Here is a 14,833-nt window from a genome sequence, read left to right as displayed (position 1 = left end):
CTCTTTGCTTCAGACGTGCCATCCAGTCATGAGCAATCATTTCTTCGTAAAAACAAATTACCACAACCACTCTGGGGTTGGCATCTCTGAAGAGTTGTCCTTTTTTCTTTTTCTTGCTCTCTGCTTTGTTTCATTTTCTCTCTTCTTCTGTTTTCTTTTTGCTGTTCATAGTGGATTTCAGATTCATCTTTATATCTCCTCCCATAGTTAGGTGTACTGTCCTCTCATTGGTCAATGTGTGTTTGTTTTCCCAGAGTGCTAGGAGCGCAGGACTAAGGGTGATACCCACGGCGTGACATTTCAGGTTGTGAGTTTGTCTCCCTCTGCTCATCCCCATACATCACCCATCTTTCAGTCCCCTCATTTTTATGTCTCGACAGACATTCATGTAAACCACTCTTCCAAACAACTCGCAAAGGGACTGGGTGAACATTCAAGTATAAGTGGCAATGTTGTCGTATGTTATCTGATGATTTGTAACAGATGTGGGAAATCACAATTTCATAAGATCAAACATATTTTACCTACTGTTTGGTACATTTCCATCATATCATCAAACGATAAGAAAGCTACAAACACCTTAGGGAAAACTGTTGACCACTTTGCAAATGTTCAGAGATGAGTTACTTCAAAATAGAAGACTAAACTAAAGAAAACCTTAAGGAAGCTTCTACGTCTTCTACATCTGTCCTGTCCTGATTCAATCTTTATCTCCATAAACAAAACATGATTCAATTACTGACCTGCTGGATAACGCATCACCACAAGGTACTGCTGTCCAAATAATTCACCCCATCTGGCCACGTTATATTGTCAGTGTAGTTGACTGTCATGTTGCCATAGTAACCACCAGCTGCAGCAGAGGCAGCAACACAGATTTAACTCCCCCTACCCATCCTTATCTAACGCCTCATCATTGTTACTCGTCAGACATCCTGTCACATACACTCATCCATTTTATGTGAACCAGTAAAATATAATATCACACGGGGTGTCAAAAGAAACACAATGTAAATGTAAAAAAAAAGGACAATGGTTGGTAAATGATTTTGGACTTCATTAAAAATTGCCACGGTGAAGCTTTAACTTGCTTTTATGGACATGAACTCTATGTAGTTGGAGTTGTTCCAGGTGAGGGAAAGCAGGCACAACCTAAGGGGCTATGGCATTTTTGAGCAGAAATGGCCAAGAACAAAAAAAATGTCAAGGTGTATCAGTGTCGAAGGGGTGAAACTGTGGAACCGCCTGGATGAGGAACTAAAAAAAAGTAGCTCAATTTATAGATTTAAAAAAAATTATAAATCTAAAATAATGGATAAATATAGAACACAAATATAAATTATCTTCATATTAAACTGTCTAAATTATGCAACTTTCCTCCTGCAGCTATCCTCAAATCGTGAGTGACCACATTTATTTTCTTCTCTTCTTTGTTTATTTTCTTGTTTTGTTCGTTAGTTTTGTTTTCTTCTTATTAGTATCTTTTGTTTCTGAAGTCTGCCTTTGTTGAAAAGGATAGGCAAAATAAGCCATGAGACTTCAGCCTATACCTTTTTGGTCAAAAAAAAAAAAAAAAAGGAAATGTGTACATATATATAATATATATATTTATACCTGTGTGTATACTGTACATATACAATGTGTATATGCAAACATCTTAAAATGTAAATGACCAAAACAAAATAAACTAAACTAAAAACAAAAATGTACGTACGTAATCTGCTGACAACAGTTTTCAGTCAATCATGGAGTTGCGTCATGTCTTGTATATAACAACTTCAAACATATACTGTACCTTGACACCGTTTGGGTGTTTGACTCTAAATTTAGTGAACTGAGCAGCCTTAAGATCTCAGGATGACACTTGTGTGTTGTTTCACTCTTTATTTATGTAGCATGGGAATACGCCATCTGTGCTCCATGGTGTTGCTTTATTCATCATTTGAATACGAGGGAAATGTCATTAATTTGGGTATTTTTGAAAAGCAAAATGTAAACATAATAGCCAACATTTTATTTGACAGTGTCAGTCTTTATAATCAATAGTTGAAACAAAAGTGATGTCGACATTACTGAGGTAGTTGAGATTTTGCTTAAATCCCACATTTGGGACTCTTTTGTCCTTGTGCAGGGTCTCAAAGCCGTATGATGCTTGTACTTGAGTGTTTACCGAGATGTGCATGAAGTTAAAAACATGCTTTCACCGTCAGAACTCTGACAATAAAACATATTATTTTTCCCATTGCTCACTCCTGTTCTGTGTCACCCGTTTTTGTGTCCCCGTCCTCATTGTCCCGTTGTCTCGTTGCATGTAGTTTGCGTTTACCTCCTGTCCGTCTCCTGTTTTCATTATAGTTTAACTCTGCCGTCTGTGTTGGTGTGAGTTCTTTTTACACTGCAGTGCTTGTTTTGAGCAAACATCGTGCAGACTTGACTTTTTTTTTTTAAATCTGGGACCATGCCCCCCCCCCACCCCCGTGTGTTATGTCTTCCATTCAGAGTCTGTATCGTCCCAGACAGTGCTCTGGTACCTCCAGAAGTTTTTAAACCGCCTGATTGGATCTCTCAGATCTAACCTCCTTCCTCCTTACTGACCTCGTCCACCAGATTTCTTCAAACTTGCATGTGATATTCTCCTTTAATTTTTTTCTGTGAGCATTCCATTTATTAACGTGGCTTGTTTCTAGGTATACAGCACATTGGACTAAAGCGTATACTTACAACGAGCGTTTGTGTTGCTTTGGTATTCCTTGAAATGTATGATTTTCTTGTGTTTCTTTTGTTTATTTTTATGGTGGTGTTCCTCACAGTTTTCCTTAGTGCACGACAATATTGAGTGACTTGTGACCTCTAGTCATCTTGTGCAAGCAGAACACAGACTGCAGTCGCCTTCTCTCTTGTTTTTCCTTCACTTTTTGCTCTTCCTCCATCTGTCCTCTAATTAGAGGATCCCCTTGTTCTTCTGTGTCCCTTCTCTCTTCAACATCCCTCTTCTCTCTCCACCCAAGGTTCCCTCCGATCCTTATATTTAACCTCTGATGTCCCCTCTCATGGGTTTTCTTCTCCTCTTGTTTCCTTTTCACAATAGATCCGAGTTGTGAACGCGTTCCGTAGCTCCCTCTACGAAGGCCTGGAGAAACCAGATTCCAGAACATCCATCCACAACTTCATGACGCACCCCGAGTTTAGGATAGAAGACTCCACACCCAATATCCCCCTCATTGATGACACGGACGATGATTCCGCCCGGAGGAGGAAGTACTCGAGCCAGCCGTCGTCTCCTAACAAGAACAACAACGCCATCGACAGTGGCATCAACCTCACCATCGACATCAGTAAATCTGCCGCTTCGTCCAGCCCGGCCAGTCCTCTGCACAGCTTGGAGACCAGCCTCTAACCCTGATCCCACACTCACCTCTTAAATCATTCCCTCTCAGCCCAGCAGGGTCACCTCCTCCAGCTCCTCCAGACCTTTAACTGTTATGGTAAACCCTTTTAACTCCAAAATGTTCACCTAATTATCACCTCCTTGTCCGATTAAGTAACATTTACCTCCAACACAGGGCAGGTCCTTTGGAAAATATGTCCATCTCCCTCCAGTAACCTTGAGCCCGCAAAGCTCAACTTCTCCTTTAAAAATGGAGCAATTCTTAGTGATATGGCAAGGTTTAAAAGAAAAACTACCATACAATCAAAAAATCTCAACAAAGCCACAGAACTCACACAGCCATCCTGCTTTTGTGGTTGTATGTGTACGGTGGCAGCCGTGGTGGTGTGTATGACTATATGCTTGTACTGGTTAGCATGTACTGTATAAGCGCGTGGCTGACTGCACGTATGTATGAACTGTGTCTGCAGTGGTACCGAGGGAAGGAACACGAGGAGGGAGACTGCTGAAGAATAAAAATCGCAAAACAGGACAGACTTTAACCTCTCCTTCAACTCCTTCTCTTCATCAATAACATTGTTAATATTGAGACAGTAATAGTTTAAATTAAATTAAAAGCTGTTATTATTCTAATTCTGATGCTGATTATTATTGTTATTATTCTTATTGCTCCTGCATGAATGTACATTACCCAGGTTTTATTTAAAAGGGTTTTAATTTTATTGGCGTTCTTTGGTTCTGATCGGCTGGGCCTTGCAGCGGACTGCTTCTCTGAGTTCCTGGCCTGCAAAGTTCCCTTTTCCGTGTGGCATGAACATGTACCAGACTGTAAAAATTTATTTCATTCATAAACAGAGACGTGTATCAAGGTGGTAGGGCTTAACTTGCACACTAGTTTTGCACCTGTTGGAAAAGAGGAACACAAGATAAATAATAATGATGATAGCATTTATGAGATATATTCTATACATATAAATTCATAAAATTATATTTAGAGAGAGTTTATCTTTGTTTGTTGGCATGTTGCCTTGTTCCTGCTTCAATGGCTCAAATTATTTTGACTTATTTATGTCTTAAAGAGAATGTAATTGTTTACAACCTCGTAGAGATAAACTTCCTGGTTTCTAAAAGGAGGCAGGTGAAGTTGGAGCTCAGTTTCGTTGGCGTGTTACAGAAAAAACCCATGATGGAATCTGCCTGCTATATTGTCAAATAATGTAGGTATTTTTAGAGGATCTACAACAAAAAGAAACCAAAATATTATGGGATGCATATTACATGTTGAATCTTAGTATTACAGTACTCTATATGATTGTTGGGATCAAGTAGGAGTGGCTTGCCTTTGTTTTTTCTTAATGGAGGCCTCCTTTTTGACAGAGGATGATATTTGATTTTTTTTTTTATTTTGATGTTTTATTTTTTCTGTGATTCAGCACTGACCTGGGGTAAGTGCACGAGTCAACAGCTGATTTCAGGACTATTTTACTGAACTTTCCTTGAGGCATCCCTGCTTGTTTGAAGGACTTGATGTTTTAAACATATATTTGACCATCAAAAGGCTGCAACTAAGTCATATTAGAAATTTGCAAAGTTGTATTGGGATTATCTGTACTGCGAGGAAATCAGATGTATTTTGTTTAAAACTTGAAATATATTGTGTTGTTATTTTTTATTTTATTTCGGTTAAAAGAAGTTTCATATCCTCTAACAGAAAGACATGCTCACACTCAGACTCACACTGACACACATGCAGCCCCACAAAGCTGTTTGCATTTTTAACAACTTAAAAAAAAGGAAAAACATACAAAAAAAGAAGAATAACAAAAGAAATTACAACAAAAATGGAATGTTGCTTTGACTCCTTTTCTATACATAATTATATATATATATATATATATATATATATATATATATATATATATATATATATATATATATATAAATATGAAGATTTTCTGCACTATCTGGTTATGAATGAAAACTTCTGTGGTGTAATTCTAGATGTGCTTTTGTGTGTTTTAACAAAGCTTGTCTTCCTGCCGTCACAAAATATACAGTACTTTAGCATCTCAACTGTACTCACTAGTTGTAAACTATTTATTGTGCTTCGACCAATCAGACATTACCAGACTGAAGTTACATACAGAAGGCACATTTACCCATCTTATTGCACTCAGAAGGGCAAAACCACCTAACTAGCCTCTACTATTGTTATTTGTATTACTAACTAAACTTGATGACAAGCATGATTTGATAGGCTCATTATGCAACTGGGGGGTTAAAAAAAATTCCTAATTTTTCTACTTGAAAGAAGAAAAAAATCCTAAACAGTAGACAGTGTAATCAATTATTTATCTCAGCAGTTCTGTCTTGTTTTCTTTTATACATCCTCCTCCTTCTCTGTCATTACCTAGTGAAGACAACGTTCTGGAGAGGTTGCAGAAGCTTTACCAGTGTTTTAAAAAAAAGTGGCATGGACCATCTGAATAAAATCACTTATTTAAGTTGGAAGAAAACAGTCTGCATTTTGATATTCTCTCTAGAAACTGTTAATTTATTTGCTTCCTTCACAGCGTAACATTTTATTTGTGTGTAAGACTAAGAACCATACATCAGTCAAAAGTTTGGACACTCTTCTATATAATGAATAAGAGAGTGTATTTTGACTGGTAGTGCATATATATATATATATATATATATATATATATATATATATATATATATATATATATATATTCTCAAACAACTTTGACATTTTTACATCTTGGAGGACTTTCAGCCTTTAGACGATGCAATGAAACTGAGTTGAAAAATAATTTTTTTGTAAATAGTAATGGGCCCACTGAGGACAGAAAACCCAATGTGGACTGGTCTGAAAACGGGAACTTTTCCTGACCACATCTCCCATCATGCACCACGATGAGTCGTACTGCCGACACAGCTGCTTGGCTGTATGTAATCAATCACTGCTCCTGTCAGAAACTTCAAAACATTGTGATTGCATTCAAATCATAACACATCTTGTAACAATCATTATGTTGACAATGATGATAATGATGATGATGATGATGATGACGATGCTGATGATGATGATGATGATGATGATGATAACAATGACCCTTCTTGCAATATACTCTCACCTGCCTCGATGTACTGTATTTAGCAGCATGCAGTTTGTGGAACAAAGAAAAAGAGAAATGCCAACAGATAGCTTTTTTTTGGCATACTTAGCCATTAATGGGTAAGTGAATTAAGTGTTCATCTTGTTTTTATGACATTTTTTTATCTATACAATAATTGTAAATAAAGAACTCGATGTATTTGTTCATTTAATACTATGCAAAAAGTCATGCTTTTCTGATTGTTACCGACCCTTAATCCTAGAGTGTGTTGCTGGAATGTTTGTGGTCTCAAAAGTCAGTAAAAAAACCATGTGATGTAAATTATTTTCTAGCCTGAGGAAAAGGTGATGCTGAAAGTTATGATGATACAGTACCATACGTAGGATGATATGACGGTGGTGACAATGATGATGATGAACTGTGACTCTTGCTGCTTGACTGTCCCATTTACCATACTCCTGACAGGAGCACAAGTGGAAAACATAGAAAAGAGAGAAAAAAGACAAAAGAAAAAAAACAAAACAGAAAACTCTTCAAATAAATATCCCAGAGCAGCATGACCCAGCATGGTGTGTCCTGAACCCGTGTGACATGTCCTTCTCTGATTTTGTTGTGCATCACTTTTTAATGACCACTCTGACTGTTTGCTGTTCCTCCTTTTTCATTGATTTATTTGGGGAGAAAAAAAACTTCCTGGATTTTCAGTTTAAAAAGAAAGAAAGAAAAATACTAGCATCGTCCAAGAACGTCCCATACCTTTTGAAACGACCTCTTATAACGAGACAAAGTGGGGCTTTTATCTTAATGACCGTGTAATTGCCGTTTCCTATTCACTGGTTTGTGTCTTCTGCCTTTGTGCAAACCACCATTATCACTCTGCCCGGTGAAGGTTATACTTCTTAAGAAGCTTTGTTGGCATTCGGCAGATGTGCAGCATCATCCCTGTTAGACAGCAAACTTTTTAAACATGCAGTTCAGATCTTTACAAGTATGTCTGCCTCACTGCTAAATTCAAATCTCTGTAGAGTAATTTTAGCACACAAGTTGCAGCTCTACTCGACTAAAAAGGGAATTTTATAAGAGCAGAAGGAGTAAAATACAGCATGAAGATATCAAGAGTAAGATCAGTATCCTTTTTAAGAACTCTTCCAAATTATGTATGTTCACAGTTTGATCCTAGAAAACTGCTTTTAAACTCTGCTCAAAGGTACTTGGTTGTTCTGTTATGCTTCACAGTGCAGGTTCAGGCAGGTTTGGGTTAACATGGAGGATCTTTACAACCCTGTACAATCTGGATGATTATTTTCACCCTACAATCAAACTTTATTTTTCTTGATGGAAGAAACTTCTTCACAGATTAAATCACCTTAATTAAATGTCAAAGGCTTTGCCATCTCCAAATTGCAAACAGGTAGAACACATATGAGATATTTTCAGCCCCAGGATACAGCTGAATATTCCTTTGGAAGAATGATGGGAGTACCGTGTCACTCTCATGCTACTGTGGCTGCGTGTAGTTTCCTGACATTTTGCACACTTGTTATACAGATTGTTGATTTTCTTCTAAATTGTTTCTTCCCTGTAGTTCACAGGTGACTCTTCATCCATATTAACCACCTGTGATACAGAAACTCAAAGCTTCTCCTTTTTTTAATCTGCATTTTGAACCTGGGATATATTGTGTTAAACATTGGCTGAGGACAAGGGGGAGTCATACATGGCATGTCAGTGATGCTTGGTGTTGTTAGAAGTAAAACTTATATACAACTTTTGACTTGGAAGAAAATTGCCGCTTTGTTAAGCTATAGGCCTTTTTTTGAAGGCAAAGCTGTTTTTGTTACGTTTGGGTGAACTAGCGGCCTATGCTCAAGGTCATCACTAGAGAAAAGTGTTGATGAGAAAGCACAGGAATTTATTTTTTTTTCCACACAGGCTTATCCAAACTAGGCCTTGGGAGTTACTTCCTCCAACGAGTGTTGTGTCTTAACAATTTAGACATCAAACTGTAACGACTTATGCTTAGGAGTTGCTATACAATCCTATGCACTCACTATTTGCAAGAGTTGCATTTGAATGCATCACATTATCAAACTACTGAGTTTCTCACAGCAAACTGCTGATGAGTCACGCTGCATTTGAAAGCAGCCTTGTCTTTCTCTCATCCAGTTTAGATGGCGAGGGGGTGATGGTGTCTGAGGAGAATCATTTTGAAATGCTACTGTCAATGCCTATGTGCTTAATTTTAGACTCATGCTGATATGATAAAAAGACCACACAACTGGATGGTTGGTGAAGTGGCACATGGCTGTCTAAAAGCAATACAGTCTTTTACTAATCAGCCAGCTGCAGAATGTCTTACTGTGAAGGTCAGGGATGACGGTTATGTAAGTTGTTTTTTTAATGCCCACTGGAGGGCAGCATTTTACCAGTGATGACTAATGACCCTGCTCTGCTGCTGAGAACAATGTGAACATCCTTGTAATGTCCTGCTGTATGCACGTAGACACATTAGTTGGTACCCTTCCACAAAAGGAAGAAAACCCACAATGGTCACTTAAATAAGTTGAAACTTACAAAAGTAATAATTATTTGCTGATTATTTACAAATGAAAGTCAGTCACTGCTTTGTAATTGTGGTTCAACAGAATAATTTGGAAAAAAAAAAACAATGAAACTGACATCAACAGAAATTATGGCACCCTCAACTTGATGTTTTGTTGCACTGCCTTTTTATCAGAAATCAAGTGATTTCTGAACCTCGATGAGACTTCTGCAGCTGTCTACAGATAATTTGGTCCGCATGCTTTGGCATGCTTTGGCTCTTTCCTTAGATGTTCAGTAGGATTTTGATCAGGACGCATATAAGGCAACTTCTGAAGTCCAGTGTTTGTTGCTGTGTGTTTTGTGTCATTTTTCTGTTGGAGGACCCATGACTTGCAGCTAAGACCAAGCTTTCTGACCCCGGGCAGCACATTCCAGATTGCCTTAATAGTCTTGAGGTTTCTTTGTACCCTGCACAGATCCAAGACACCCTGTGCCAGATGCAGCAAAGCGACCCCAGAGCATAACCGAGGCTCGTGTTTTACTTTAAGTACAGTGATCTCTCTCTCTTCTTTTTTCCCACTGCTTCATTTTTGCATTTGTGAATGTTGAGCTTTTGTGACTTTTCTTCAGTCACAATGACCATGTCATTATGATCAAATTATTTTCAAGTTTGTTTTTTATTCAAATGATTGTATTGAACCACAGTTCAAGAGCAATGTCAGATGTTCATATGTCATTGTTCAGTAAATGACCAGTTATTACTTTTGTCAGGTTCAGGTTATTTCAGTGACCATCGTGGGTTTTTTTCTCTCGAGATGAAGGGTACCAACAAACTTGTCAATGTCTGTATAAGACAAGATTCAGTTTTTTTTCTCTTTATCAAAATGCTTGGGTATAGTAACTTCATCACGATGTGCATGCCGGCATGAAGTAAATCATTTTGCTGCTGGTAATCGGTGGTTTTTATGATGTTGTTTGGGAAGCTGGATACTGAAACTGAGCAGCTTTGTGGGAAATGTGTCCCAAATTTCATCATCAAAGTTGAAGCACTGCCATGTTGAAATAATTGAAAAAACTATTTCTATCATGCTGTGACATCGAAATGTGGAACAGCGGTAGGGACAGGAAGGACATGCAGCATAAACAAAAAGGTTATTGCAACGTAAAACTTGAGACCTTCTTGGGATAACGGCCCTGCGTCTAGTTTAGACTAGAGTGTAACCCGGTGGTAAACCCCCCTGTGAGGTAAGAATGTCACATTAACGTTTAATCCCTATCAGCACCTGTGGTTTAACTTACTGTACAGCTGAGGGGTTAGCTTGGTCTTGATCTGCTATGTCTTCAAAAAAATACTAAATAAACCCCAAACTCTTATGCTACAGGGTCTCATTTTGTGTGCTTGCTGTGCTTAAAACTGAAGCAGGTAAGTTTCACAGTTTTAAGTAATTCCATTTACATGTTAATTCCCAAATACACACTGATTTTGCTAATATTGACCTGCATCAAGGCCAATTAGGACCAACAGAAGAGCACATATTTCTTGTGAATTACTTATTTGCCAGGATCTCTCTCTCTCGCTCTCGCTCTCTCTCACACACACACACACTCTTTTTGTAGCCCCCTTTCAGATGTTAAATTCAGTTTGATAATTACATGGCTGTTTTATTTTGTCTTATACCTTTGGACTGTTTGTTAAATTGCAATGTCATACAACATGTTTTAGAAGCTTATTCATGCTACTGGGATGCCCTTTCACATCTTGTTCGTCCGTGTGATTTACAATCCCATTAAAGTGTCAGTGAATGTCAATAATCATGATTCAAGCATAATCCAGAGTATTTGAGTAGATGGTTGAGATTAAGTCATCACGCTAGCTCCCTCTCGAACACTTTAATGATGACGAGATCCATTTATTTAACTATTACAAAGGGAAAATATTGTTTTTTTTGTTTAAAAATTTTAAAATGGATGTGGTTGTTCTGTTATGCATAGAACAACTTATTTCCCCCATCTGTGCTGACTCCAGGGGGTCTTCATCTGTTTTTGTGCTCTGAAAGGGACTTAAAGCACAAGGCCTGAAAAATGAGTACAATTTATCGTTTGATTCAAAACAATTAGCCTCCTGTTGGGCTTTGGGTATGGTTCTGAAACTGCTACATAAGTGTATTAAACTTTATCAGTACCATTGGAACTCAGTATAAGGACTGCTTCGCTGACATTTGGCTACATCAGATGCTAAATACCATTAGGTTGCTCCTGTCTTTAATAAAAGTTGCTAGTTAATAGAGAAGAATCATAACTCATTTGCAAATAGTCAAAGTAAATATAAATCATCATCATTCAATGGCCAAGTCCGATGTGGCTGAGGATAACCCTGAGAAAACCATGAATCCTATTCTAATCCATTACAACATTCGGTGTTGAGAGCCGGGTGATAAAAATGGGGTCAGTGTGTAATGATAATGAGTGCTGCTTGTCTGTAGATCAATAAATTGAGATTGCTATCATCCTTGACCCACAACACTACACACAAACTGCATCAGGTTCTACAATAGATTCATTCATTATACATAATGTTTCCTTAAAATACTGGTGCAATGTTGTTGTTTTTTTTTTTTTTTTTACAGGTTGTTGAGCTTAAGAGATGCATTCATTATGGCCTCTTTCGAATAGCAAATAATTGTTGGGCCTTATAATGCGGTAACTGCACTAGGCCAGAACAAAAATCCCTGACATGAACAGAATGATCAACCCAAGGCTCCTGGACTAGTCTGGGTGCTAGGAATGGACCACATCTGTATCATGCCAAATTCAGATCATTGCACTTAGATGGTCCAAATGCAGTCAAATTTGACAATTCTTTGTTCCCGAATTGAAAATAAATGTCATGATTGAAATTCAGCCAAACCTGGCAATGATCACTGAGGCAGAGCCAACCATCAAGACACAACTGAGAGGGACTTAGAAAGACTCCCTTACAAAAGCAACACCCAGGTCCACTTCAAACCCCACAGCAACCTCAGACAAGGAAAATGGGTGCAGTCAGGTTCTATTGAAACACCTGTGGTTCAGAGCAATGAGAAACTGATAATTGTTCGGGAAAAAAATTACAGTCTGGGCGCTTTAAATTTATCATTGGATAACTTCTATATTATTATATTCAATATTACATCTTATATTCTTTCTTGATCAATATTTGAAAGTCTAATTAATTTCCAGAGCATAAACATTAACTGAACAACATTAAATGGAACGAAATGCTCTAAGTTATCCTTTGTTTTTCTTTCTCAGAGCCATTAAAGTGGTTATTTGACGTGTGAAACAGATACATCCTGAGGTTTCGGTACATTAACACCATCCTGTCTTCACCTAAGCATTAGCCCACTAGTGGAAGTCGTACCATCAGCATGCGTCGCTGTGCCTGCTGCGGCAGCACAGGCTGTGAATATAGATTGGGCTCCCACAGCTAAGAAGCGAGGGCCGATTTTCAGGAAGAATAGCCTTTTATTGGGCCCCAAGTTGAATCCCACTGCTTCCCTTTGGCCCAGTAGAAGGCTGCAGTAACTGACAGTCCTTTACAATGAGCCAACACTGGTGGAGGTTTGGGGGCTCTTGTTCTTTTTTCCCCCTTTTTTTAAACTCTTTTCCTCAGAAAGGATTGATTTTGAAATTACTCATTCTCAGCTGTGTGTGTGTGTATAGATTGGGTATATTTTGTGTGCATTCATCCATGCATGTGTGTGTTTGAATGGTTTTGCATGGACCTACACTTGCACACTTGCACACGTGCACGTTTGACTGCCAATGTTGGCAGTTGTCTTAATGGGATAAGGGGGGACTATGGTTCCTGCTCAGGGGATGGGACTGTGGGATTGACATGGGAAAATGCACATTGCTTTCACTGAACTAAAAGCTATGCTGTTGGTTTATTCACAACAAAGGTGATATATGGTTTACCGTTATCTCTCAAACACGCCTCAGTGCTTTAAATACTTAAATACAAATTGGCCATACAAGTTAAGAAACAAGATGTCATGACACTTCTTTCAGAATATTTAAACCTGCTTTACAAATAATGAATAATAGCAAAATCTGAAATAGAACTGTGTAATATAAAGAACTTATACATTGGAGCTGAATGTTTCACATTGAGCATTAGCAGCCACCGATGAGACACAGGGTGAGTTGCAGTGCAGTATTGTGATCAGTAGGGGTCGTCTGTAGCACAACGTTACGCCTGCTATTTCAGTCACTTCTGCCAAATCCTGCTGCTTGACAAAAGCTGCTCTTTGTTGTGGCCCCACATGACAACCTTTATGGTAATGAAGTTTCAATGTTGGAGCAAGCTGCCAATTGTGGTATAACAGACCAGGTAAAGAGTGAGGAGAATTAGAATAGATACATAAACTACTCCTGATTTTTACTTTATCCTATTTTTAAAATACCTTTTATACCAGCCACCTGACTTTATCAATTGTGTCAGTTTTACTGATTTTTTTTAGTATACACCCATCCAATGTCATTCCATCTCATGTCTAACATGTGCTGAAATGACTATAAAAACTCCTTGAATCCTTGAATTTTGGAATTACAGGTCTGAACGAATTGGTAAATTAAGAGTTAAGAGACTTGAACTATGAAGTTTTTGTATTTTTCTCGTAAATAATTATGTAAATTATTGTTTTATAGCTTCAAATTCATTATTAGGCAAACATTTCATGTTTACTTCTTTATCCAGGCCGGCCAATAACAAATACTCTCATAATATTAAATACTGTATGCCCTTCATTTCAAGTTTAATTGGTTAAATGAGATGTGACAAGGGGACAGAAAAAAAAGTTGAATGATTATCACTTAAATGTAGAGGAGTAGGGGCTTTAATGCAGAGTGGCTACGCTTTCAAATATGATCTGAGGAAGTCAATGGTTGTCACAATGCAGGTGTGAAATATCAGTCCTAAAAGAGCCTGAACATAAAGTATCTCATGCAGCTCATAGGTTTTAGAAACTGTAGACCCTTTATTGTCATCCTTTTCTGCATCAAAACTGTCCACCAATGTTTGTGAAATATCCTCAAGAACCAAGAAAGGAAATTCCATTTGACCTCTAATTGAATATTTAAAAGCACTGCTTTGTTGAACAATATAACTAATCCGCAAGTGAATAGTCTGACTATGCATATCCTCATTGACCCCTTACCCCAGCTGCTGTATGTCAGTATGCTCAGCTGTGTCCTGGTGGTTGGCACTGGCCCAGTAATCACTGAGAGATTTGGGCTAGATTTTGGTAAATAATATTATTTATTTGGATCAACCATAAACTATTCGTGTTGATGTAAATTTGGCAACTTGCAGACTTTATGACTTTGATGCTTGAGTAAACCTTCCAGAAATAGATAAAAAGTGGTTTACAAATGTGATTCCCAAAAATGTAAAATCCCTACATAGTTCTTGTGATAATGAAAAGAATTGTGTAATGAATGTTAAGTTATTTATTTATTTTGAAACCGGTCGGTTGCCTAAGTTTAATCACACTTTGCTGTCTGTGTTACAGCCTATAGAGTACAAGTTAATGGGGATGTGGTTGCAGGAGACACCCAGCTGAAACTCCACTGCTTTCTTTTTCCCATTTAAACCAAGTAAGCGATGGGGTCATGATGTCACAGCACCCTACAAATCTGAACGCCCACTGAATGAAACATTTTCAGAGAGTGTGACTTTCTGATTTGATAGTCTTTTCAGACCAACAAATGCAGCATGCTTTCAAGAAGCACAAAAACA

The 14,833-nt window shown here is 37.9% G+C and overlaps 1 protein-coding gene across 12 annotated transcripts in view; it reads left to right on the top strand.

Moving 5' to 3' along the window:
* Positions 1-6,719, top strand: part of atp2b2 (ATPase plasma membrane Ca2+ transporting 2) — a 124,687-nt gene extending 117,968 nt beyond the window's left edge. For 8 of the 12 annotated variants that reach the window (XM_061727421.1, XM_061727417.1, XM_061727424.1 and 5 more), the window contains one exon: positions 3,089-6,719. In XM_061727421.1, coding sequence (XP_061583405.1) covers positions 3,089-3,397 — 309 coding nt within the window. In that variant the 3' untranslated portion in view covers positions 3,398-6,719. Of the gene's footprint in view, positions 1-254; positions 308-3,088 lie in introns of all 12 variants that reach the window. The other 4 variants (XM_061727427.1, XM_061727428.1, XM_061727425.1 and 1 more) reach the window with 4 other exon arrangements.
* Positions 6,720-14,833: the final 8,114 nt, after the last annotated feature.

This window comes from Cololabis saira, chromosome 8 (assembly GCF_033807715.1).
Source record: "Cololabis saira isolate AMF1-May2022 chromosome 8, fColSai1.1, whole genome shotgun sequence".
Lineage (NCBI taxonomy): Eukaryota > Metazoa > Chordata > Actinopteri > Beloniformes > Belonidae > Cololabis > Cololabis saira.
The sequence above is the reverse complement of the archived record's forward strand: the minus strand, read 5'-3'. Positions and strand labels throughout refer to the sequence as shown.